The sequence below is a fragment of the Stegostoma tigrinum genome, chromosome 22 (assembly GCF_030684315.1).
Source record: "Stegostoma tigrinum isolate sSteTig4 chromosome 22, sSteTig4.hap1, whole genome shotgun sequence".
Lineage (NCBI taxonomy): Eukaryota > Metazoa > Chordata > Chondrichthyes > Orectolobiformes > Stegostomatidae > Stegostoma > Stegostoma tigrinum.
The window spans coordinates 15102847-15126728 of NC_081375.1; the positions used below are offsets into that span (position 1 = coordinate 15102847).

General features: G+C 47.5%; 1 protein-coding gene across 1 annotated transcript; it reads left to right on the forward strand.

Moving 5' to 3' along the window:
- The first annotated feature begins 15 nt into the window (after positions 1–15).
- oxld1 (oxidoreductase-like domain containing 1) lies at positions 16–23446 on the forward strand. The gene is made up of 3 exons (XM_059653859.1): positions 16–186; positions 16750–16866; positions 22982–23446. The coding sequence occupies exons 1-3, from the start codon at positions 16–18 to the stop codon at positions 23429–23431; spliced, it is 738 nt and encodes a 245-aa protein (XP_059509842.1). The 3' UTR covers positions 23432–23446.
- Positions 23447–23882: the final 436 nt, after the last annotated feature.

Consider the following 23882-nt stretch of genomic DNA (forward strand, 5'->3'; position numbering starts at 1 on the left):
GTCAATCAGGCCCGGATGGGCGGGGTTTCGTTGCTAGGCAGTGGGTTGCGAGGCCCAGGCCTGAGGTTGAGCCTGGTGCTGCTCCGTTTTCAGTGGCGGCGGTGGCACTGGTTGGAGCTGGACTCTCAGCTTGGGTCTATGAATGCACTCTGCCGGTTGTGCCCCCGCTGGAAGATGCCGGGCGCGGTGAGTGTTGTTTCCCAGTTTGACCTTCACGTTGTGAGGGGGGCAATGAGGCTTAAACCCCCCATTTGCAGGAGTATATACTCTGAGCAGTTCTGGTCGCCTCACTATAGGAAGGAGGAAGATTTACCAGGATGTTTTACTTTGCTGAGATAATAAAATGTGAGGCTGGATGAACACAGCAGGCCCAGCAGCATCACTGTGTTCATCCAGCCTCACATTTTATTATCTTGGATTCTCCAGCATCTGCAGTTCCCATTATCACTGTTTTATTTTGCTTCCATGTGTATCCATTACATTAAAATTATTCATAATGTTGCTTGGATGTTTCAGCTATGAAGTGAGACTACATAGGATTTTTTTCTGCAAAAATAGATTTTATTCGTGGAAAGAAACTATAATTACATATAAAGGTCCTGAAACAGTCTTTGCAGAGGAAAAAAAGCCAAACACCAAATTGGACTTTGACATTCCTCGGAGCTTCAGATATAACAAGAACTGCAGCTGCTGGAGTCAGAGTTAATACAGCGTACAGCTGGAGGAACACGGCAGGTCAGGCAGCAATCGGAGGAACAGGTTGTTAACCCAAAACATCAATATTCCTGTTCCTCTGATACTGCCTGATCTGCTGTGATCCTCCAGCTCCACACTATTGATTCCTCAGAGTTTCCCTGCAGTCAGTTGCAAAGCAAATGTATTTTCTATTCAAGATAACAAAGTGTGGAGCTGGATGAACACAGCAGGCCAAGCAGCATCTCAGGAGCACAAAAGTGCTTAGAGCCTTCATCAGAGAGGGGGATGGGGAGAGGGAACTGGAATAAATGTCCACCTTTTATTGCTTTCTTAAAATAGGGAGAGAGGAGGAGGCGGACTGAAGATGGAGAGAAAAGAAGATAGGTAGGGAGGAGAGTATAGGTGAGGAGTAGGGAGGGGATAGGTCAGTCCAGGGAAGATGGACAGGTCAAGGAGGCGGGATGAGTTGGTAGGTAGGAAATGGAGGTGCGGCTTGAGGTGGGAAGAAGGGATGGTGAGAGGAAGAACAGGTTAGGGAAGCGGAGACAGGCTGGGCTGGTTTTGTGATGCAGTGGGGGGAGGGGAAGAACTGGGCTGGTTTTGGGATGCAGTGGGTGAAGGGGAGATTTTGAAGCTTTGAACCTGTTAACTTTGAACCTAGGTCGACCAACAAGTTTTGATCAGACCCGAAAGCATTTTTCTTACATCTCCTGCATCAGCTGCTTGGGACAAACCTCGACAAAAACTATTGCATCTCGCTCTAGAATTTCTTTGCAAAAGCACGTTCCAAAAAGAGATATGTGGCAGTCTCTTTCCTCCCCTGCAGCCATTTCAAGGGCAGCATGTGGTGGCATAGGGTGTCCAGGTATGCATGATGGATCTGACGGGTAGTGTTCTTCTCACCATCAGCCGACCCTGCATCATGATGCTTTGGAAAGTTCTGGTGATGAGGCATTCTACCAATGACTTTGACAATCTGCTCAGGGAACCAGCTGACATGATCAACCCGGTCCTTTTTTATGCGATGTCTTGAGGATGTTGTATGCAGACCACTGCCTCGTGGACTTGTGGTCAAAGGTGTTTCCCTTTGCAAATTTTTCTACAAGGATCTTTGATATGGACCTGAGGCAACTAGGCCAGACCCACCCTTTGCAACACTGGGGACCTGTAGAACGTCAGTGTACGTAAGTGACACTTGGTGTTTGCCAGACTGAGGGTCTATGCAAAGCTGGAGAGAAAGGTGGCCGTGAGGATGAGGGGTTTGATCAATACTTTCTCTTAACCCTCTCCCACATTATCCAGAACTTTGTATGTTTTCTCCCTACGGATGCAATCCATCTTTGATTTCGAGATGAGGTGGAAGATGGCTTGGTGACTGCAGTGGCGCAGGCTCAGGGAATGGGCCAGACCTGCGCCACAGACGGCATTATCAACATTGCCTCACACCTGATGACCGGGTTTTTACCTGCAATGGGGAGCTCCCATCTGCCCAGTTTCTGCCACACCTTGGCAATACACACCTCCCACATTTTAGCACACACTTGTTTAAACGCTATTCCCAGCACTTTACATGATCTGATTTGAGTTTCAAAATTGCCAGCATTAATATGCACAGTGTAAAAGCAGTGTAAATGTGGTGTGTTTCCGATGTTGATCCCAGAATACATTCAGGAGCTCAAAATGAATTTGCACAGGATGAGGAACCGTAAAAACCCCTATTTGAGTCTCCAGTGGGAGAGTCAAGCGGTACATGAAGAGATTCTTCATCCTCAAAGGTGTTCAGAAGGCATGAGAGAGGCGAGCAAAACTGCCCATTCGTGTCATATTGTCTGTGCTATGCTGGGTACCTTGTGGTTCTCCAAGTTAGGAGGCGGATTTTCACTGGGCTGTTCGCAATTTCAGCATTTCCAATTTGGGGGTGTGTGCAGTTTTCTTTGTCTCTGCCCCCACCCTAGTGCCCTGCCACTTGGAACCTTCAGCAATGCAGGGGCACCTTCTTTGCAAAAAAGGCCGATTGACTGGCTCAGCTTCCTTCACCTTCTTCACAGAATCTTGACTGTTCCAGACACCCTGGCCTGAAGTGTAGGCCCTTGGTGTTTACAGCTTGAGTTGGCCTGACACTGAACTGGCGTAAAGCCAAAGCCAAAGCCAGACAAAGATCCACTAATAGCAGCTCAGCTCAACCAACGATACTCCAATATCCAATCAACGATCCAGTAATGTTCTTGAAATCCTGAGAACTTGCAACTCAAGTTACACTTGAATTTAACTGTAGGCCAAGGTTGATTTCCTTAAAGCAAAGCGACTAAGGGGGTTCTGTTTGAAGTGTACAACAATATGAGATTCATGGAAAGGAGAAATTAATACCCTTCGTGGAGGGGTCAATATCACAGGGTACAGTTCTGAAGTAGGGAGCAAGGTGTTTTGAAAAAATATTTTTCACATATAGGATGGTGGATGACTGGAAATCAATGCCTAAAAGAATGAAGCAGAACTTTTAAGACAATTCAACATTTAGATGAGCACTTAGAATCCCAAAGTTATATACTTATGGGCCAAGAGCTGGAAAATGAAAACTAGAATAGATAGATGCAGACACAATGGCAGAAGGGACTCTTTGCATGCTGTAAAATTTCTTTGACTCTATTATACTATCTTCCTTCCAACCAGAATTACTAGCCACTAAGTGGAGGGGCAAGTAACTCCTATATGACTCAGAATCACACTTTATTTGAGAATGCTCCTCTGAAACACCTTGAGACTTCAGACCACTTTGAAGGTGCTACTTAAGAGAAAGTTGTTCATGTTGTTACTTGTATATGTCCTGCTCACTCCTGTGTGCTCTCATCTGCATTGATTCCTGGTCCATTAAGCCTTGGCGTTTTAACATTTTTTTCTCTTGTGTTCAAATCCTTCCATGGCCTCATCCCTCTCTTTGTCTCTAACTTCCTAAGCTCACCAAGAACTCTGTGTTCCTCTTTAGAATCTCACTCTCATTGCCTAACGATGATGACCTTGCCTTGAGCTGTATGTATGCTAATTTCATAATTCTCTTAAACTTTGCGCTTTTATTATTCCTTAAGGCTGACCTGCTTATTTGACCAAGGTTTTTGTCACCTATCCCCAAAGCTCTCCCTTTGATTCAAGATCAATATATGTTTGTCTAGGCACCTTACAAGTGCACATTGTTATGCTGACTCATTGAATTGTGAGGTGGGCTCAAAGATCATCTATTCACCCAGTTTAAACACACCCATGTGTGCAAAAAGTGATTTAACTTGACTTCCATCATCTTTATTTAAAAGATTGATGTTTCATAATAGAATTTAAAAGCTGGTAAACATTTAGTGTTACCAATAAATAGACTGGAAAGGAGTTGACTCTTGTTTCCTGATAGTATTGTTTTTCCAAGCCTATGTAAATGAAAAGTAACAATCCTATGCACACCATATCACTAAGCTGTGATAATGGGAACTGCAGATGCTGGAGAATCCAAGACAATAAAATGTGAGGCTGGATGAACATAGCAGGCCCAGCAGCATCTCAGGAGCACAAAAGCTGACGTTTCGGGCCTGGACCCTTCATCAGAGATGGGGATGGGGTGAGGCTTCTGGAATAAATAGGGAGAGGGGGGGAGGCGGACTGAAGATGGAGAGAAAAGAAGGTAGGTGGAGAGGAGAGTATAGGTCGGGAGGTGGGGAGGGGATAGGTCAGTCCAGGGAAGACGGACAGGTCAAGGAGGTGGGATGAGGTTAGTAGGTAGGAGATGGAGGTGCGGCTTGGGTTGGGAGGAAGGGATGGGTGAGAGGAAGAACAGGTTAGGGAAGCAGAGACAGGTTGGACTGGTTTTGGGATGCAGTGGGTGGAGGGGAAGAGGTGGGCTGATTGTGTGGTGTAGTGGGGGGAGGGGACGAACTGGGCTGGTTTTGGGATGCGGTGGGGGAAGGGGAGATTTTGAAGCTGGTGAAGTCCACGTTGATACCATTGGGCTGCAGGGTTCCCAAGCGGAATATGAGTTGCTGTTCCTGCAACCTTTGGGTGGCATCATTGTGGCACTGCAGGAGGCCCATGATGGACATGTCTTCTAAAGAATGGGAGGGTGAGTGGAAATGGTTTGCGACTGGGAGGTGCAGTTGTTTATTGTGAACCGAGTGGAGGTGTTCTGCAAAGCGGTCCCTAAGCCTCCGCTTGGTTTCCCCAATGTAGAGGAAGCCACACCGGGTACAATGGATGCAGTATAACACATTGGCAGATGTGCAGGTGAACCTCTGCTTAATATGGAAAGTCATGTTGGGGCCTGGGATAGGGGTGAGGGAGGTGGTGTGGAGGCAGGTGTAGCATTTCCTGCGGTTGCAGGGGAAGGTGCCGGGTGTGGTGGGGTTGGAGGGCAGTGTGGAGCGAACAAGGGAGTCACGGAGAGAGTGGTCTCTCCGGAAAGCAGACAAGGGTGGGGATGGAAAAATGTCTTGGGTGGTGGGGTCGGATTGTAGATGGCAGAAGTGTCGGAGGATGATGTGTTGTATCTGGAGGTTGGTAGGGTGGTGTGTGAGAACGAGGGGGATCCTCTTTGGGCGGTTGTGGCGGGGGCGGGGTGTGAGGCATGTGTTGCGGGAAATGCAGGACACGCGGTCAAGGGTGTTCTCGACCACTGTGGGGGCAAAATTGTGGTCCTTGAAGAACTTGGACATCTGGGATGTGCGGGAGTGGAATGCCTCATTGTGGGAGCAGATGCGGCGGAGGCGGAGGAATTGGGAATAGGGGATGGAATTTTTGCAGGAGGGTGGGTGGGATATCACTAAGCTGTGAAGGTTATTGCATAATACTGCATCCTGTTTCATATCTTGTGTTGCCAAGCACTATGTTGGTCATTCAACAGGATTAATTTTCTACAATCTTGTAAAAGATCATTAAGTATTTTTCCTTTAATAAATTCTCACCTTTTTTAAATCTGCACTGTGGTTCTACAGGTGTCAGATGCCCCTTTGTGATCGATGTTATTGATCATGTGAAGTGTAACAACTCATCTGCGCCTATCCTCATCCAGTACTAATCGGGATCCCTAACTGTCTTGACCTTCACCTCCCCCAACTTCCAGTCTGCAGTTACTAAATAATCTGTTCAAACTGGGACTTTCTGGTTCACATGATTTGATGCTAGCAATATAGCCCGGTAATTGAGAGACACAGTCAAGCTTTTGTTTTAAATTTATTCATGGGTGTGAGTTTTACTGACTAGGCCAACGTTGCTTGCCTATTTCTTAAATGCCTTCAAGAAAGTGGTGGTGAGCTGCTTTCTTGAACTGCTGCAGCCATTTGATGAAGGTTGATTCAGAATGCTGTTAGGGTAGAAGTTTCAGAATTTTGCCCCAGCAACACTAAAGGTTCAATGATAATAGTTCCCAATCTGGATGGTGTGTGACTTGGAGAGGAACTTGCAGTTGCTGGAATTTCATGCATCTGCTCTCCTTAATCCTCATAGGTGGTAGTGATTGTGGTTCTGGAAGGGATTGTCTGAGGAGTTTTGTAAAATTTCTGCAGTGCATATTGTAAATGGCATACACTGCTGCTGCTACTGAGCTTGGTGGTGAAGGACATATATATTATGCGTGGAGTGCCAATCAAGAAGGCCTGCTTTGTCATGACTTGATGGTAATGGTTGAATGAGAATATGCCAAGCCATGAGGTTACAGAATCTGTTGGAATTCAGTTCTGCGGCCATTGATGACCTCCCATGCATCATGAATACACTTGACAAGTTTGTTTAAAACTATCCCACTCAGCATGGTGGTAGTGACAATATAGTTGAGGGCATCCTCAGTGTGAAAACAGGACTTCTCCACAATGACTGCAGCGTTCACTCCTATCAATACTGTCAAATACCAGGTGGATTGGCGAGGGTGAGGTCAAGTGTGTTTTTTTTCCTCTCCTGTTGGTTTCTTCATAAACCTATGTTAGCGTGTTTTGAGAAGATTTGTAGCTCAGGTTGAGGTTCTGGATGTGAGTTTCCTCGCTGAGGTGGAAGGTTCGTTTTCAGACATTTCGTCACCTTTAGTTTTATTTGAAAAAATATACTTTATTCATAGAATGTACAAAAAATAAAACATATATACACCTACCCAGTCATGCAAGCCACTCCGGGTTACCTGGGGGTACGTACACCAACTAAAGGGAAAAAAAAACAAAACAGAGAAAAAAGAAACCAAGCAAAGAAACCGCCCCGGCAGTCGTCACCCCGCACAGTCCCAGTTTGCCCCCTGACCAGTTGGGGAAGGCGCCAGCTGGGCCCAGTTACCAGATAGGATTCTTTTCCCTTTTCTGGACGAGGGGGCTCATACGGTGGTCTTTCCCCACCGCGCCTTGGCGGCGGCTGCCCCAAGCTTTAGCGCGTCCCTCAGCACGTAGCCCTGGACCTTGGAGTGCGCCAGTCTGCAACACTCGGTCGGGGTCAGTTCTTTCAGCGGGCAGACCAAAGAGCGTCTTTCACCGCATTGATGGTCCTCCAGGCGCAGTTGATGTTGGTCTCGGTGTGCGTCCCCGGAAACAGCCCGTAGAGCATGGAGTCCCGCGTCACGGAGCTGCTCGGGACGAACCTCGACAAATACCACTGCATCCCCCTCCAGACCTCCTGCGCATAGGCACACTCCAGAAGGAGGTGATCGACAGTCTCGTCCCCCCCGCAGCCACCTCGAGGGCAGCGTGCGGTGGTGCAGAGATTCCGGGCATGCATAAAGGATCTCACTGGCAGAGCCCCTCTCACCGCCAGCCAAGCAATGTCCCTGTGCTTGTTTGAAAGTTCTGGCGATGAGGCATTCTGCCAAACGACTTTGGCAGTCTGCGTGGGGAACCACACGACGGGATCCACCCTCTCCTTTTCCCGAAGGGTCCTGAGGATACTACGTGCTGACCACTGCCTGACGGCCTTGTGGTCAAAGGTGTTTCCTTTCAAAAATTTCTCCACGAAGGACAGGTGGTACGGAACGGTCCAACTACTCGGAGCGTTCCGCGGCAACGAGGCCAGGCCCATCCTTCGCAACACCGGGGACAGGTAGAACCTCAGTAAGTAGTGACACTTGGTGTTTGCGTACTGAGGATCTACGCACAGCTTGATGCAGCCACACACAAAGGTAGCCGTCAGGGTGAGGGTGGCGTTCGGTACGCCCTTTCCCCCATTTCCCAGGTCTTTGTACATGGTATCTCTGCGGACCCGGTCCATCCTCGACCCCCAAATGAAGTGGAAGATGGCCCGGGTGACCGCAGCGGCGCAGGTCCAGGTAATAGGCCAGGCCTGCGCCACATACAACAGTACCGAAAGCCCCTCGCACCTGACAACCAGGTTCTTACCTGCGATGGAGAGGGACCGGAGCGTCCACCTGCCCAGCTTCTGCTTAAATTTGGAGATACGCTCCTCCCAAGTCTTAGTGCATGCCCAAGCTCCACCAAACCAAACACTCAGCACCTTCAGGTAGTCTGTCCTGACGGTGAAGGGGATGAAGGAGCGGTCGTCCCAGTTCCCGAAGAACATGACCTCGCTCTTACCCCTATTGACTTTGGCACCCGAGGCCAGTTCAAACTGGCCGCAGATGTCCAACAGCCTACTCACCGACCGACGATCGGTGCAGAAGACGGCGACATCATCCATGTACAGGGAGGTCTTGACCTGAAGGCCTCCACTGCCTGGGATAGTCACGCCCTTCAGGCTCACGTCCTTCCTGATGGAGGCGGCGAAGGGCTCCACACAGCACACGAACAAGGCAGGAGAGAGCGGGCAGCCCTGCCTGACTCCAGATCTAACAGGAAAACTGTCTGATTCCCACCCGTTGATCGAGACTGCGCTAACGATGTTGGCGTAGAGCAGCCGGATCCAATTGCAGATGCCCTCCCCGAACCCCAATTTGGAGAGGACGTCCCTCATGTAAGCATGAGAGACCCTGTTGAAGGCCTTCTCCTGGTCCAGGCTGACGAGGCAGGTGTCCACCCGCCTGTCCTGTACGTAGGCGATCGTATCCCTGATGAGCGCGAGGCTCTCAGCGATCTTCCTGCCCGGCACAGCACAGGTTTGGTCAGGGTGAATCACCGACTCCAGGACAGACCTGACCCGGTTGGCAATGACCTTGGCCAGGATTTTGTAGTCCACGTTCAAAAGTGAAATGGGACGCCAATTCTTAATTTCTTCCCTCTCCCCCTTCCTCTTGTAAATGAGGGTGATGATGCCCTTCCTCATGGACTTGCACATTTCCCCTGCCCGAAGTGCACTATCGTACACCTCCAGCAGGTCCTGGCCGACCAGGCCCCACAGAGCAGAATGCAGCTCGACTGGTAAGCCATCGCTTCCGGGAGTCCTATTCCTCTGCAAGGACATGAGGGCTCTGGTCAGCTCGTCCAGGGATATCGGCCGGTCCAGCCACTCCCTCGTGCCGTCGTCTAAGACCTCCGTGATAGACGACAGGAACGACTCGGAGGCCGTGCTGTCCGTGGGCTTCGTGTCGTACAGTCCGGCATAGAAGGATCTGCTGATCCTCAAAACGTCGGGCCGAGACGACGTCACCAAGCCGTCGTCCTCCTTCAGCCGGCTAAGCACAGAGCTCTCTTTGTGCACCTTCTGAAAGAAGAAACGCGAGCACGTCTCGTCCTGCTCCACAGAGCGGACCCTGGACCGGAAGATTATCCTGGAGGCCTCCGCGGCGAAGAGCGAGGCTTGCTGGCCCCTCACCTCGCGGAGGTCCTCCGTGACATCGACCCCCATCAACTGCAGAAGGAGCAGGTTCTGCACCCTTTTCTGGAGTCGCGACAGCTTTCCCCGCCTCTCTCTTGCCTTCTGAACACCCTTGAGGACAAAGAACCTCTTGATATTCTCCTTCACCGTCTCCCACCAGTCGCCTGGAGACTCAAAGAGGGGTTTCACGGTTCTCCAACCGGTGTACTCCCTCTTAAGCTCCTCGACATTCTCTGGGGTCAACAGAGTCGTGTTGAGCTTCCACGTCCCCTTGCCGGCCGGCTGGTCGTCCTGTAAGTGACATTCGGCCAACAGGAGGCAGTGGTCAGAGAAGAACACCGGCTCGACACCAGTGGATCTGACCGAGAACGTCCGTGACACAAACAGGAAGTCTATCCTTGAGCGGATAGACCCGTCTGGCCGCGACCAGGTGTACCTCTGCTGCGCTCCGTCTGCAGGGGTGCTGAAGACGTCGAGCAGCTTGGCGTCCTTCACCGTGCCCATCAGGAATCTGGACGTGACGTCCAGTTGACTCCCCCCACCCGCTGTCCCCACGCCGGATCTTCCATCTGCATCAATGATGCAGTTGAAGTCTCCGCCTAGGATGACCGGCCTGGACGTAGCCAGCAGGGATGGAAGCCGCTGCAGGACGTCCAACCGCTCACTCCGTACCACTGGGGCGTACACGTTGATCAGCCTCAGGGGAGCATTCCTGTAGGTGATGTCAGCCACTAGGAGGCGCCCCCCCACCACCTCCTGAACTTGAGAGATGGTGAAGTTGTGCCCCCGCAGCAGAATAGCCAGGCCCGAGGAGCGACAGTAGTTACCCCCCGACCAGATCGAAGGCCCACAGGTCCAGGCGCCGGACCATTTCCCGTACCTGCCGAGGTGCGGTATCCCGCACTCCTTCAGAAACAGGAGGTCCGCCTTGATGGTGGTCAGGTAGGCCAACGTGGACGCACATCTCGCGGTTGACTTGACGCTGCGCACATTAATGCTCGCAATTCGTACCCCCATTGTGGGCAGTGACCGCAGTACCCTCCCCAAGTCCAAGGTCCAGCCCCTCCATCTGTCCCTTCATGCCCATTGCCCGGGCTAACTGCTGGACGCTCTCTGGGCTCAGGAAACCGTCTGTGCTGCCTTCCGGGTGGCATCCCCCCGTCAGGGGTGCGGAGGCAGGAGGGTCCGGCTCCGGATCAGGCTGGGGACGTGCTGTTTCCTCCTTCCCGCCTGGAAGTTCCGGGGGGCCCTCCAGTGCTCCAGCGGCACTTGACTGGGTGTCGGAGTGAGCCTCAGGACGCCTCCCGTCACCTGGAAGTGGGGTGCTGCTTTCCTTCCCCCTCGAGACCTTTAACTTCTGCTTCGGGTGGGCCCTCTCCGAATCCTCCTCGTCAGAGGAGCTCTTATAGCCCCCCTGTAGCTGTCTCTTCCCTCCTGATTGTTGCGGTTCCTGGGCCCGTCGACGCACCTTCCTCCTCGCTTTCCGGACTGTAGTCCACTCCCCTGGGTCGCCTGTCGCCGCCTCCATTGGCTCCGGGTTGTCGGGGGGGATTGGAGCCTGCAGAGGTGCTTTGCTGGCCTCGGGCCCATCCTGCAGGGCTGGGCCCTCCTGCACGGCCTGGCCCTCCTGCACATTAGTGGGGTCCTTGCTGGGCCCTGGTGCCTTCCTCTCCTCCGGGGGGGCTGGCCCCGCATTTCCCCTGCCGGCGACCTGGGCGTAGGTGGTACCCCGCCGCGGGCATGCCCTATAGAAGTGGCCCGCTTCCCCGCAAAGGTTGCAGCTTCTCTCTCGTGGGCAATCCTTTGCAAGGTGTCCCTCCTCCCTGCAGATGGTGACTTTGCAGTCGGCCGCCATGTGACCTGACCTACCACAGGCATGGCAGACTTTAGGTTGCCCTGCATAGGTCAGGTAGCCCCTGCTCCCGCCGATCGCGAAGCTGGACGGTGGGTGTGCGACATTCCCGTCTGCGCCCATCCTCAGCGTCACCTTGACCTGCCTCTTACTCGTCCAGATGCCAAAGGGGTCCACCATGTCAGTTAGGTCCCCTTCCACCTTCACATACCTTCCGAGGAAGGTCAGGACATCAACTGCTGGCACATGTGGGTTGTACATGTGTACAGTCACCATACGGCTCCTCTGTGCTGGCATCACAAACAGTGGGACAGCGGTCAATACAGAGAGGGGGCCCTCACCTCCTTTCTCCTTGAAAACCTCCAGGAAGCGCTCGCAAAGCTTGGCACTCCGGAAGGTCACATCGTAAAAACCCCCTCCGGGGAAATCCTGCAGGCAGTAAATGTCCGCAGCAGCGAACCCACAACAGTCCAACAGGACCCTCTTCACGAAGAAGGTGCGGTCCACAGGTGCACCTTCATCCACCTTCTTTACGGAAACACGGATGGTGTTCCGGACCCCCTGACCTGGGGCACGAGCACTTGCCGCAGCCATCGTTGCAGGTTGGCTGCTCCCCTGAACCAGCGTTAGGCCGAAGCCAGCATTAAGATCCACTGGTCGCAAGGGTGCACAGCCAACCCGACGTCCTCCTTTCACCTCCAAGACTGCACTCTCGTCCTCTCAGTCCACAAGAGAGTGGGTCTTTATTGTGTTCGAGATGTGAGCTGGTTCACTGAGCTGTAAGGCTTGTCCCCAGATGTTTCGTCACCATACTAGGTAACATTATCAGTGAGCCTCCGACAAAGCGCTGGTGTTATGTCCCGCTTTCTATTTATCTGGTTAGGTTTCCTTGGGTTGGTGATGTCATTTCCTGTGTTGGTGATGTCATTTCCTGTTCTTTTTCTCAGGGGATGGTAGATTGATTTAGAGCCAATGTGTTTGTTGATGGAGTTCCGGTTGGAATGCCATGCTTCTAGGAATTCTCGTGCGTGTCTCTGTTTGGCTTGTCCTAGGATGGATGTGTTGTCCCAATCAAAGTGGTGTCCTTGCTCATCTGTATGTAAGGATACGAGTGATAGTGGGTCATGTCGTTTTGTGGCTAGTTGATGTTCATGTATCCTGGTGGCTAGCTTTCTGCCAGTTTGTCCAATGTAGTGTTTGTCACAGTTCTTGCAAGGTATTTTGTAGATGACGTTCGTTTTATTTGCTGTCTGTATAGGGTCTTTTAAGTTCATTACCTGCTGTTTTAGTGTGTCGGTGGGTTTGTGGGCTACCCTGATGCCAAGAGGTCCGAGTAGTCTGGCAGTCATTTCGGAAATGTCTTTGATGTAGGGGAGAGTGGTTATGGTTTCTGAGCCCGTTTTGTCTGTTTGTTTGGGTTTATTGCTGAGGAATCGGCGGACTGTGTTCATAGGGTACCCATTCTTTTTGAATACGCTGTATAGGTGATTTTCCTCTGCTCTGCGTAGTTCCTCTGTGCTGCAGTCTGTGGTGGCTCGTTGGAATAATGTTCTAATGCAGCTTCGTTTGTGGGTGTTGGGATGGTTGCTCCTGTAGTTTAGTATTTGGTCCATATGTGTGGTTTTCCTGTAGATGCTGGTTTGAAGTTCCCCATTGGCTGTTTGCTCCCAGCTAACAGCCAATGGGGAACTTCAAACCAGCGTCTACAGGAAAACCACACATACGGACCAAATACTGAACTACAGGAGCAACCATCCCAACACCCACAAACGAAGCTGCATTAGAACATTATTCCAACGAGCCACCACAGACTGCAGCACAGAGGAACTACGCAGAGCAGAGGAAAATCACCTATACAGCGTATTCAAAAAGAATGGGTACCCTATGAACACAGTCCGCCGATTCCTCAGCAATAAACCCAAACAAACAGACAAAACGGGCTCAGAAACCATAACCACTCTCCCCTACATCAAAGACATTTCCGAAATGACTGCCAGACTACTCGGACCTCTTGGCATCAGGGTAGCCCACAAACCCACCAACACACTAAAACAGCAGGTAATGAACTTAAAAGACCCTATACAGACAGCAAATAAAACGAACGTCATCTACAAAATACCTTGCAAGAACTGTGACAAACACTACATTGGACAAACTGGCAGAAAGCTAGCCACCAGGATACATGAACATCAACTAGCCACAAAACGACATGACCCACTATCACTCGTATCCTTACATACAGATGAGGAAGGACACCACTTTGATTGGGACAAAACATCCATCCTAGGACAAGCCAAACAGAGACACGCACGAGAATTCCTAGAAGCATGGCATTCCAACCGGAACTCCATCAACAAACACATTGGCTCTAAATCAATCTACCATCCCTTGAAAAAAAGAACAGGAAATGACATCACCAATGCAGGAAATGACATCACCAACCCAAGGAAACCTAACCAGATAAATAGAAAGCGGGACATAACACCAGCGCTTTGTCGGAGGCTCACTGATGATGTTACCTAGTATGGTGACGAAACGTCTGAAAACGAACCTTCCAGCTCAGTGAGCAAAGTCACATCCATAAACCTATGTTTTCTTGCCTATATTTTTAGTTTTTTTTCTTTATTCATTAATGGGATGTGGACGTCGCTGGCTATGCAGCATTTATCGCCCATCCCTAAATGCTCAGTGGACAGTTAAGAGTTAACTATATTGCTGTGGGTCTGGAGTCACATGTAGACCAGATCAGGTAACGTGGTAGTTTCCTTCCCTAAAGGACATTAGTGAACCACAAGGGTTTTTCTCTCAACAATTGACAATGGATTCACGATCATCATTAGATTCTTAATTCCAGCTATTTATTGAATTCAAATTCCACCATCTGCCATGGTTGGATTCGAACCCGGGTCCCCAGAACAATATTTGGGTCTCCGGATTAACAGTCCAGAGATAATACCACTAGGCCATCGCCTCTCCATTTGACCTGGCCATGAAATGACATGGGGCCCAGAGTTGATGTTGTGGACTCTCCGGGTAACTCTCTGAACTGTAGAACCCTGTGCTGTCATCACTGCTGGAATTGTCCTGCAGGTGGGTCAGGACACACCCAGGGATAATCATGTGTTGTTTGAGATATAGTGTGTGAGTACAATTACATGGGTATGACTAGTCCTTGAGACAGCCTTCTCAATTTTGTCTCTGTCTCCTAGATGTTACTAAGGAGAACTTTGCAGAGTTTTTAGGGCTGTGTTATTGTTATTTCCAGTGTTGAACTTGGTGCAAGGTGTCTGTCTGGTTTCATTTCTTTTCTTGGTGCTCCGTGGTTTGATGTATCTTCATGGGTTGGTTGGGTAGTTAAACTGCAATCACGTTGTGCAGCAGAGTCACATGTAGGCTAGAGTCACATGTAGGCTAGACCAGGTAGGGATAGCAGATTTCCTCCCCTAAAGAACATTAATGAACCAGATGGGTTTTTATGACAGTGGCTATCATTAGACTTATGTATTTCAAATTCAAACTTTAAATTATGGAATTTGAACCCTCTAGGTCCCTGGTTTAGGAATACTCATTCTTATGAACATGATCCCATAAAGGGGTGTAATTTAAAAGACACAACATATGTACGTTTCCTGGACATAATAACAGCTGCTTTGCATTATCTTACATTGTTCTGACTTGTGCACAAATCAACTTGTGCATAGACTCCATTTGCACCCTGAGAACTGCTATATTACAACATTATCGCCTCCCCACAATCCTATTAACTAATTATTCTTAACAATAGAAAGGGGTCTGGTAAAAAAAAATCCTCTGAAATGATGTGGTTTAATTTTTGATTTAACCAATTTCCTATTTGAATCCAAAGCAATGGTAATTTAGTTCATAATCTTTTCCCAGTGGAAGTTTGATGGAGCTATCTGCAGGGCAAACGGATGAGGAGGCATTGAAAGATAGGACATGCTGTAAAATAGTCCACCTTGACTTGAAAGGTTGCAGGTTGATCAGACAGACAACTGACACAGCTACCTGCAAAGACCTCAGGATGACATTTGATAATTCTTAAACACACAGGCATGCAGATAGATCGGAGAGTTTTTATTGGCACAGAAAGAAACCCTTTGGCCCATCATGTCTGTGCTGGTCATATTCTCCTTCCATTTTCCTGCACTTGGCCCATAGTTTTGTATATTATGGTGTGTTGCGATTGCTCATCTAAATACTTCTTAATGACTTGAGGGTTCTGGCCACAACCACCTTTAGGCAGTGAGTTCCAAATAAACGAGTGAAAAATGTTGTCCTCAAATCCCCTCTAACCCTCTTGCTCCTGATGTTAAATCTGTAACCACTTGTTGTTGACCCTTCCATTAAGGGGAGAAGTTTCCTTCAGAATTTTGTACAGCTCAGTCAGATCCCATCCAACTTCTCTGCTCAAAGGAAAACAACCCCAGCTATGTAATGTCTCTATAGCTGAATCACTGCAGCAACACTGTGACTGGTGCAACAACATCCTTCCTACTGTGAGATAAATGGCATTGCACACAGTACTGTAACTGTGCTGTAACTAACATTGTATACAGCTCCACCATAGGTCAATAACTTTTCTGGAATTCTACAAGCTTCTACCTTAGCTAACATTCAGATGCCCTCAAAGTCAGTATGAGTAACATCTTTAGACATTACCCTGTTCTTTGCTTTGGTTGTTTCTTGAAAATATTTAATCAGGTCCACTAGTGCCTGACTTACCCTTACATAGCCATACCCTCTCTGATCAGCTTGCTCTAATCTTAAAAATGAACTCCAGTAAATTCTCAGTAAGAGATATTGGGCTAATAAGCATAAGTTAAATCATGAACAAAAGAGCTGAACTCCAAAGGAGAGGTGAGAGTGGCCATCTTTGACATGAAGGCTGCATTTGACCAAGTGCGACATCAACAAGTGATTAGATCAACAGAATCCAGTACAAAGCAGCCTATTTAACTAACCCAACAACCAAAAACATTCACTTCTTCCACTGCCGACGCTCAGTGGCAGCAGTGTATACTGTCTGCAAGATGCACTTGATTCCTTTGACAACATCGTACAAACCCACAGCCACTTCCATCTAGAAGGACAAGGGCAGCAGATACATGGAAACAACCATCCCCTGCAGGTTCCCCTCTAAGCCACTCAACATCCTGACTTGGAAATATATTGCCATTCCTTCAGTGCCGCTGTGTCAAAATCCTGGAATTCCCTCCCTGAGATAATGAGAGACTACCTCCAGCACGTGGACTGTAGTGGTTCAAGAAGGCAGCACACCACCACCTGCTCAAGGGGCAGCTAGGGTCAGGCAATAAGCGCCGAGCCAGCCAGTGACCCCACATCCCATGAATGCATAAAGGTTGTTATTTTATTATTTATTGTATGTTTTATATTTGTAGTAGATTTAAGAAAGAAGTTTGAACCACACCACATCGGTTAAATATCCTTAAGTGTTTCTGTATTTTCAGGGAAAACGTGAAATTTCTCCTGAGTACAGGTCACCAGAAACTTGTGGCATCAAAACAGAAAGCCTAGACGAGTTTACCAGTTCTGTGAGTGAGCAGCAAAATGCAGTTAAAGAAATGGTAAGTTAAAGAACTTGACACATGGCTTGTCTTAGGCCACAGCTTAGTTAGTTTCCATTTGATTGTTGGTATCAGTTGGTTAAGACCTGGACACTGGAATAAGCCTAAATATTTTGCAAGAAGGGGTAAGATAAAGGAACCTTGGATGATGAGAGCGGTGGAGCTTCTTGTGAAAAGGAAGAAGGTAGCTTACATAAGGTGGAGGAAGCTAGAGTCAAGTTCAGCTAGAGAGGATTACATGCAGGCAAGGAAGGAGCTCAAAAATGGTCTGAGGAGAGCCAGGAGGGGGCACGAGAAAGGCTTGGCAGAAGGAATCCGGGAAAACACAAAGGCATTTTACACTTAGGTGAGGAATAAGAGAATGATCAAAGAAAGAGTAGGGCCGATCAGGGATAGCATAGGGAACTTGTGTGTGTGGAGCCTGAGGAGGTAGGGGAAGCCCTAAATGAGTTTTTTGCTTCTGTCTTTACGAAAGAAACGAACTTTGTAGTGAATGAAACCTTTGAAGAGCAGGTGTGCATGCTGGAATGGATAGAGATAGAGGAAGCTGATGTGCTGAAAATTTTGTCAAACATTAAGATTGACAAGTCGCCAGGCCCGGACCAGATTTGTCCTTGGCTGCTTTGGGAAGCGAGAAATGCAATTGCTTCGCCACTTGCGAAGATCTTTGCATCCTCGCTCTCCACTGGAGTCGTACCTGAGGACTGGAGAGAGGCAAATGTAATTCCTCTCTTCAAGAAAGGAAATAGGGAAATCCCCGGCAATTATAGACCAGTAAGTCTCACGTCTGTCGTCTGCAAGGTGTTAGAAAGGATTCTGAGGGATAAGATTTATGACCATCTGGAAGAGCATGGCTTGATCAAATACAGTCAACACGGCTTTGTGAGGGGTAGGTCATGCCTTACAAACCTTAGAGTTTTTTGAGGATGTGACTAGAAAAGTTGATGAGGGTCGAGCTGTGGATGTGGTGTATATGGACTTCAGTAAGGCATTTGATAAGGTTCCCCATGGTAGGCTCATTCAGAAGGTCAGGAGGAATGGGATACAGGGGAACTTAGCTGCTTGGATACAGAATTGGCTGGCCAACAGAAGACAGCGAGTGGTAGTAGAAGGAAAATATTCTGCCTGGAAGTCAGGGGTGAGTGGGGTTCCACAGGGCTCTGTCCTTGGGCCTCTACTGTTTGTAATTTTCATTAATGACTTGGACGAGGGGATTGAAGGATGGGTCAGCAAGTTTGCAGACGACACAAAGGTCGGAGGTGTTGTTGATAGTGTAGAGGGCTGTTGTAGGCTGCAGCGGGACATTGACAGGATGCAGAGATGGGCTGAGAGGTGGCAGATGGAGTTCAACCTGGATAAATGCGAGGTGATGCATTTTGGAAGGTCGAATTTGAAAGCTGAGTACAGGATTAAGGATAGGATTCTTGGCAGCGTGGAGGAACAGAGGGATCTTGGTGTGCAGATACATAGATCCCTTAAAATGGCCACCCAAGTGGACAGGGTTGTTAAGAAAGCATATGGTGTTTTGGCTTTCATTAACAGGGGGATTGAGTTTAAGAGTCGTGAGATCTTGTTGCAGCTCTATAAAACTTTGGTTAGACCGCACTTGGAATACTGCGTCCAGTTCTGGGCGCCCTATTATAGGAAAGATGTGGATGCTTTGGAGAGGGTTCAGAGGAGGTTTACCAGGATGCTGCCTGGACTGGAGGGCTTATCTTATGAAGAGAGGTTGACTGAGCTCGGTCTCTTTTCATTGGAGAAAAGGAGGAGGAGAGGGGACCTAATTGAGGTATACAAGATAATGAGAGGCATAGATAGAGTTGATAGCCAGAGACTATTTCCCAGGGCAGAAATGGCTAGCACGAGGGGTCGTAGTTTTAAGCTGGTTGGTGGAAAGTATGGAGGGGATGTCAGAGGCAGGTTCTTTACGCAGAGAGTTGTGAGAGCATGGAATGCGTTGCCAGCAGCAGTTGTGGAAGCAAGGTCATTGGGGTCATTTAAGAGACTGCTGGACTCGTATATGGTCACAGAAATTTGAGGGTGCATACATGAGGATCAATCGTCGGCACAACATTGTGGGCTGAAGGGCCTGTTCTGTGCTGTACTGTTCTATGTTCTATAACCTCCTTGCTCTTCTAATCTATGCCTTCACTAATAAAGACGTATCCCAATGTCATCGTAATCACTTTATCTACCTGTTCTGCTGCCAACAAAGATCAGTTGACATGCACACCAAGGTCCCTGTCAACCTCTGTACTTCCTAATGTTCTACTTTCTAATTCTGTTAGTCCTCCCAAAATGCATCATCTCATACTTTTCTGGATTAAATTCCATTTGCCACAGTTAACCAGACCATCCACATCACCCTGAAATTAAGGCTTTCCTCCTCACTATTTACCACAGCATTGATTTTCCTGTCATCTGCCAACTTACTGGTTATACCTCCTACATTGTGTTGTCTAGATCATTAATGTGCACAACAAATGGCGAGGGACCCAGGAACCCTTTGTTCCAACTCACGTCTCTAGTAAGAAAAACACCCTTTGGCCACCACCCTCTGTATCCTCCCATGAAATCAGTTTTGGATCCAATTTAGTAAAATGCTGTAGATCCCATGGACTCCTAGCTCTTTAACAGTCTGCCATGGGGGTGCTTTGTCAAAAGCCTTACTGAATTTCATGTAGATGACATCAACTGTACTACCCTCATCTACACACTTAGTCACCTTCTGTCAAAATTCAATTCAATTTGTTAGATGTGATCTTGCTGTTTATAAATACATGCTGACTATTCCTGAATGATCCTTTTTCCCTCCAAGCAGGGATTGATTTTGTCCCTCTGAATTTTTCCAATAGTTTTCCTACCATGGATGTTTTAACTCCATGGTCTGTAGTTTGCAGATTTATCCTTGTAATCATTGGCAGTCACTTGCTATCAAGTATGATTGTTCACCTGGGAAATTCTGAGTCACTGGTCATCGGTTCTATGGACTTCTTTCTTCAGTTCCTTTTCCATACTTCTTGCAGACGGGTGTTCTCAAAGATTTATGTCTCTTCATACAGGAATTTCCTTCAAATCAGCTTCTTTTGAACGGGGGTTTTCCATGCATTGATATCTGTGTTGCATTTCTTGAGGGAAGCCTTCAGGGAGTCTTTGTCCTCCTTTAGTTCAAGTGCCTCCCTTCAGCTCAGCGAAGATTTGTTTTCGTTGTCAGAAACCAGGCATCCTAAGAACATAACCAGCCCAATGGATTTGGTTTTGGATGATCATGGCTTCAGTACTGGTGTTATTGACTGCTGTAAGGAAGCTGATGTTCGTAAAGCTGACTTCACACCTGATGAGAATCCATTTAAAACAACAAAGATTGCACTTTTTGAGGTGGCATCCGTACATATTCCTAGCTTTGAAGCCACACAGGAGAGTCGGAAAGATAACTGCCTTATACACAAAGATCTTGGTATTAGCACAGATGTCATGGTCAAAGACTCTAATGCTTAGCTGTCCAAAGGCAGTGCTTACAGATTGAATGAGAAGTTGAATTTCCGCATCGATGTCATCTTTCGATGAGAAGTAGCTTCCCATGTAGGGGAAATGTTCATTTTCGGCAGAATTTCTGTTGATCTTAATGTAGGAGTTGACCGCTACTTCTGAAGAAGTGTCCCAACCTGAAAGATCAGCTTTCCTGCTCCTCTGATGCTGCGTGGTCTGTTGTGTTCCTCCAGCTCCACACTGTGTTATCTCTGGCTCCAGCATTGGCAGTTCTTACTGAGTTTCTGAGTGAGTTACAACCCTTCTGCGAAGCCTCTTTTAGGGATGTATACCTTGAAGAAGTGATCCTCCTCCCTCTGGAAAGACCTCCATGGATATCTCTCCTACTGCAACCCTCTGGTAATCTCTTCGGCCCTGAAACTGCTCGATCACATACTGAAGCAAACCAGATACTACAGCTACATTGCCTTTCTCTGTACCTGCCTATGGAACTGGATTATCCCAATGGACTCCAATCTGCATTTCAGGCCTTTCCAATTTGGCCCCACCCGTGATGACTGCTACATATGGAACAGTCACATCCTCCAAAAATGTTTTTCTCTGCGACTCCTCATGCACACGCTTTCAGCAATGTGCCGGCATCTTCTGGCCCTTCAATCAAGCCTACTCCAGTTCACAGCCTCCTTGTCCTAGACCTGCAAACGACCTCTTCTATTTTTTATTCTTAAGATCCACAACCTCAACCTACAATTTTACTCTACTCTATTGGACATTTAAAAACTGTAAGAACGTCAAACTTACTGGTACCTGCCACAAAACGCAGACCTCTGGGAAGCTTGTTCTTGACAAGATGAAGAATGGTGCCAATGAAGGTAGAGAAAAGGGTAGGGGTGATGATATATCCCTGCTTGACCCCTGTGTCGACTTGGGAGTATTCTTTCATATTATCATCAGTGAGGACCAGCGTTGACATCTTGTGTAGGAGATGGATGATGTTGATGAATTTCACTGGATAATCAGCCTTTGACAGAGTCTTGCACAGAACTTCCTGACTGACTGAGTGAAAAGCCTTGGTCATGTCAATAAAATCCATGTAGAGTGGTTGATTCTATTCCTGGCATTTCTCTTGGAGTTGACAAGCAGTGAAAATCATGGTCCTTGGTTTGGTTGGAAGTCACACTGACTTTCAGGAAGGATTTCCTCAGACTGGAAAAGGCACCTGGCAAGGATTCAGGCAACGATCATCCCAACAATGGAGCATAAGGAGATTCTTCAGTTGTTCCCATAGTGCTCTTTGTCTCTTTTTTATTGAAGATGCCTACGATGACATCATCCGTGAGATTTCTTCTTTGTTCCAGATTTTCAGGAACTAGCTCTGCTCCTCCAAGTTTGAAAATCTCTGCTAGAATCCTGTCTGTTCTTTGGCTTTTCCATTCTTCAATTCATCATGTCTTGTGCAAGACATCTTTTCATGTGGGAACAATGTTGCACATCAGCAGACTCTCAGTCCTTGAGAGAAGGTAGATCTAATTCCAGTGGCAAGAAAACCTCGAAGACTGAAGGCTGCAGCAGTATGGAGATTCTCAATCACATACTTTCCGCCTGGATCTCCATTGAAGAATTATTCTGTATTGTGTTTGGTCTGATTCCTCCTCTCTTACCTGACCATCATGCCAACAGTTGAGAATTATAGACGGTATCACTCTTGGGATCAACAAACCATTCAAATATCTCCACCACAGCAAGGAAAGGGTTTATCCCTACCTCCCTTATTGAATAATAGTCCTCCAGTCCTCTGGCTCCCCTCCTAGGGCCAGAGAGGATTTGAAAATTAATGTCAGCTCCCACAATTTCCTCCCTGGCCCCTCACCGCATTCTTGGCCTCGTCTCATCTGGGCTGAGAGATTTATTCACTTTCAAACTTGCTAAAATCGCTAGTAACTCCTCCCTCTCAATGCTAATTTGTTATAGCATAGCACAATCCCTTCCCTGATTTCTAGACTTACATTGTGCTGCTTATATGAATATGATGCAAAGTACAAATTTAAAAACTTCTGGCTCCACACAAATATTGCCACTTTGATCCCTAATAGGCCCTACTCTTTCCTCAGTTATTGGCTTTCTCCCAAAACCCAGAACCTTAATTGGCAGCTTCTAGTACTGGATTGAAAAAAAAAGTTCAAGCGCAGGCACTGTCATTTGGTTTCTGGACTGGTAAGATAACATAGCCCAGTCTGATTCTCTCCTCAACCAAACTCATTCCCTTGCTTTCTAACAGGGCATTGTAGATGGTGATCACGAACAGGAACCCTGAATAACATTTGTTTCAGTTCCTCTTAGCCTAGGATCACTGTGACTGTACGTAGGGATACTATTATCTTCTGTTTGAGGCCTGTCAACACTAGGGATTGGAGGCAAACTGATCTGCAGGATTTAGGGTTGCATTTGGCTTTGTATTAGCATGGATAGTTTAGCCACAATGCATTTTGGGACAGAAACATTTTGTACTTATTTGGCAAAGTATTTTTGTTTGCATCCTGACATTTCCATTCCTATTCATTTTATGATTGAGTTATTATAGGTGTTGGTATAAGAAATAAGCTTTTTTTTTCATTTTAATCTTCAGGGAGCTTCTGGACTATCACAATTCTCTTCCAATGGATTTATATGGACATCAGGCTTTCCTCTTTCATCACATTTGCCTGGACTGTTCAGGGTTTTGCAGATATTATACTATAACCAGACTATTACCTTATACAAAAGGTTTTTTGCTCTCTCCAGGAACCTGAACTGCAAAGAGAACAAAGAAAACAACCAACTTCATCTTCAAAATAAAGAACAAAGTAATAACGATGATGGTTGCAGTCAGGAAAGTGACAACTTTCCACCAATCCCCCCTACTTGGTGCTGTATGAAAGGATGCCACAACTGTGTATGGATTTCATATGCAGAGGAAATGACACAGTACTACCAGAATGGAGATCAAAAAGCCCTCGAGGATATTGATAAATATGTTGATGATGAGAATCTTAAAGCTTTTATTAAAATGGAAATAAAATTAAGGCAAAAGAAATAATATTTGGATCATTTGTGTAAACTTGCATTTTTTTTCATTGTTGATCTGAATCCCAAACGGGGTATTAATTCAAAAGTGCTGATTAATAGGTACTAGAAGGATGAATTCACCTTAGTCGATCAGTTGTTTACCGGACAGGTATCCAGCGGTTAAAATGAAAACTGCATAGATTGTCTGACTCTCTCAAGGAGCTATCAAAATCAAGCAATATGAGGGTAGAAAGGGAATTTGGCATTGAAGCAGATGACCAACCATGATCAAGATGGTGAAACTGGTTTGAGGGATTGAATGGCTTTTTCCTGCACCAATTCCTTGAGTACCATCTTGCTGCTTGCCACGATAGTCATATTAAAATCTGTAGCACAGATACTGCTAGTCTTCCCAGACGAAGGGGAAGTAGGGCAGCAGCTACAAAAGGATCTGTAACTCAATCTCCTTCTCTCACCCTGGC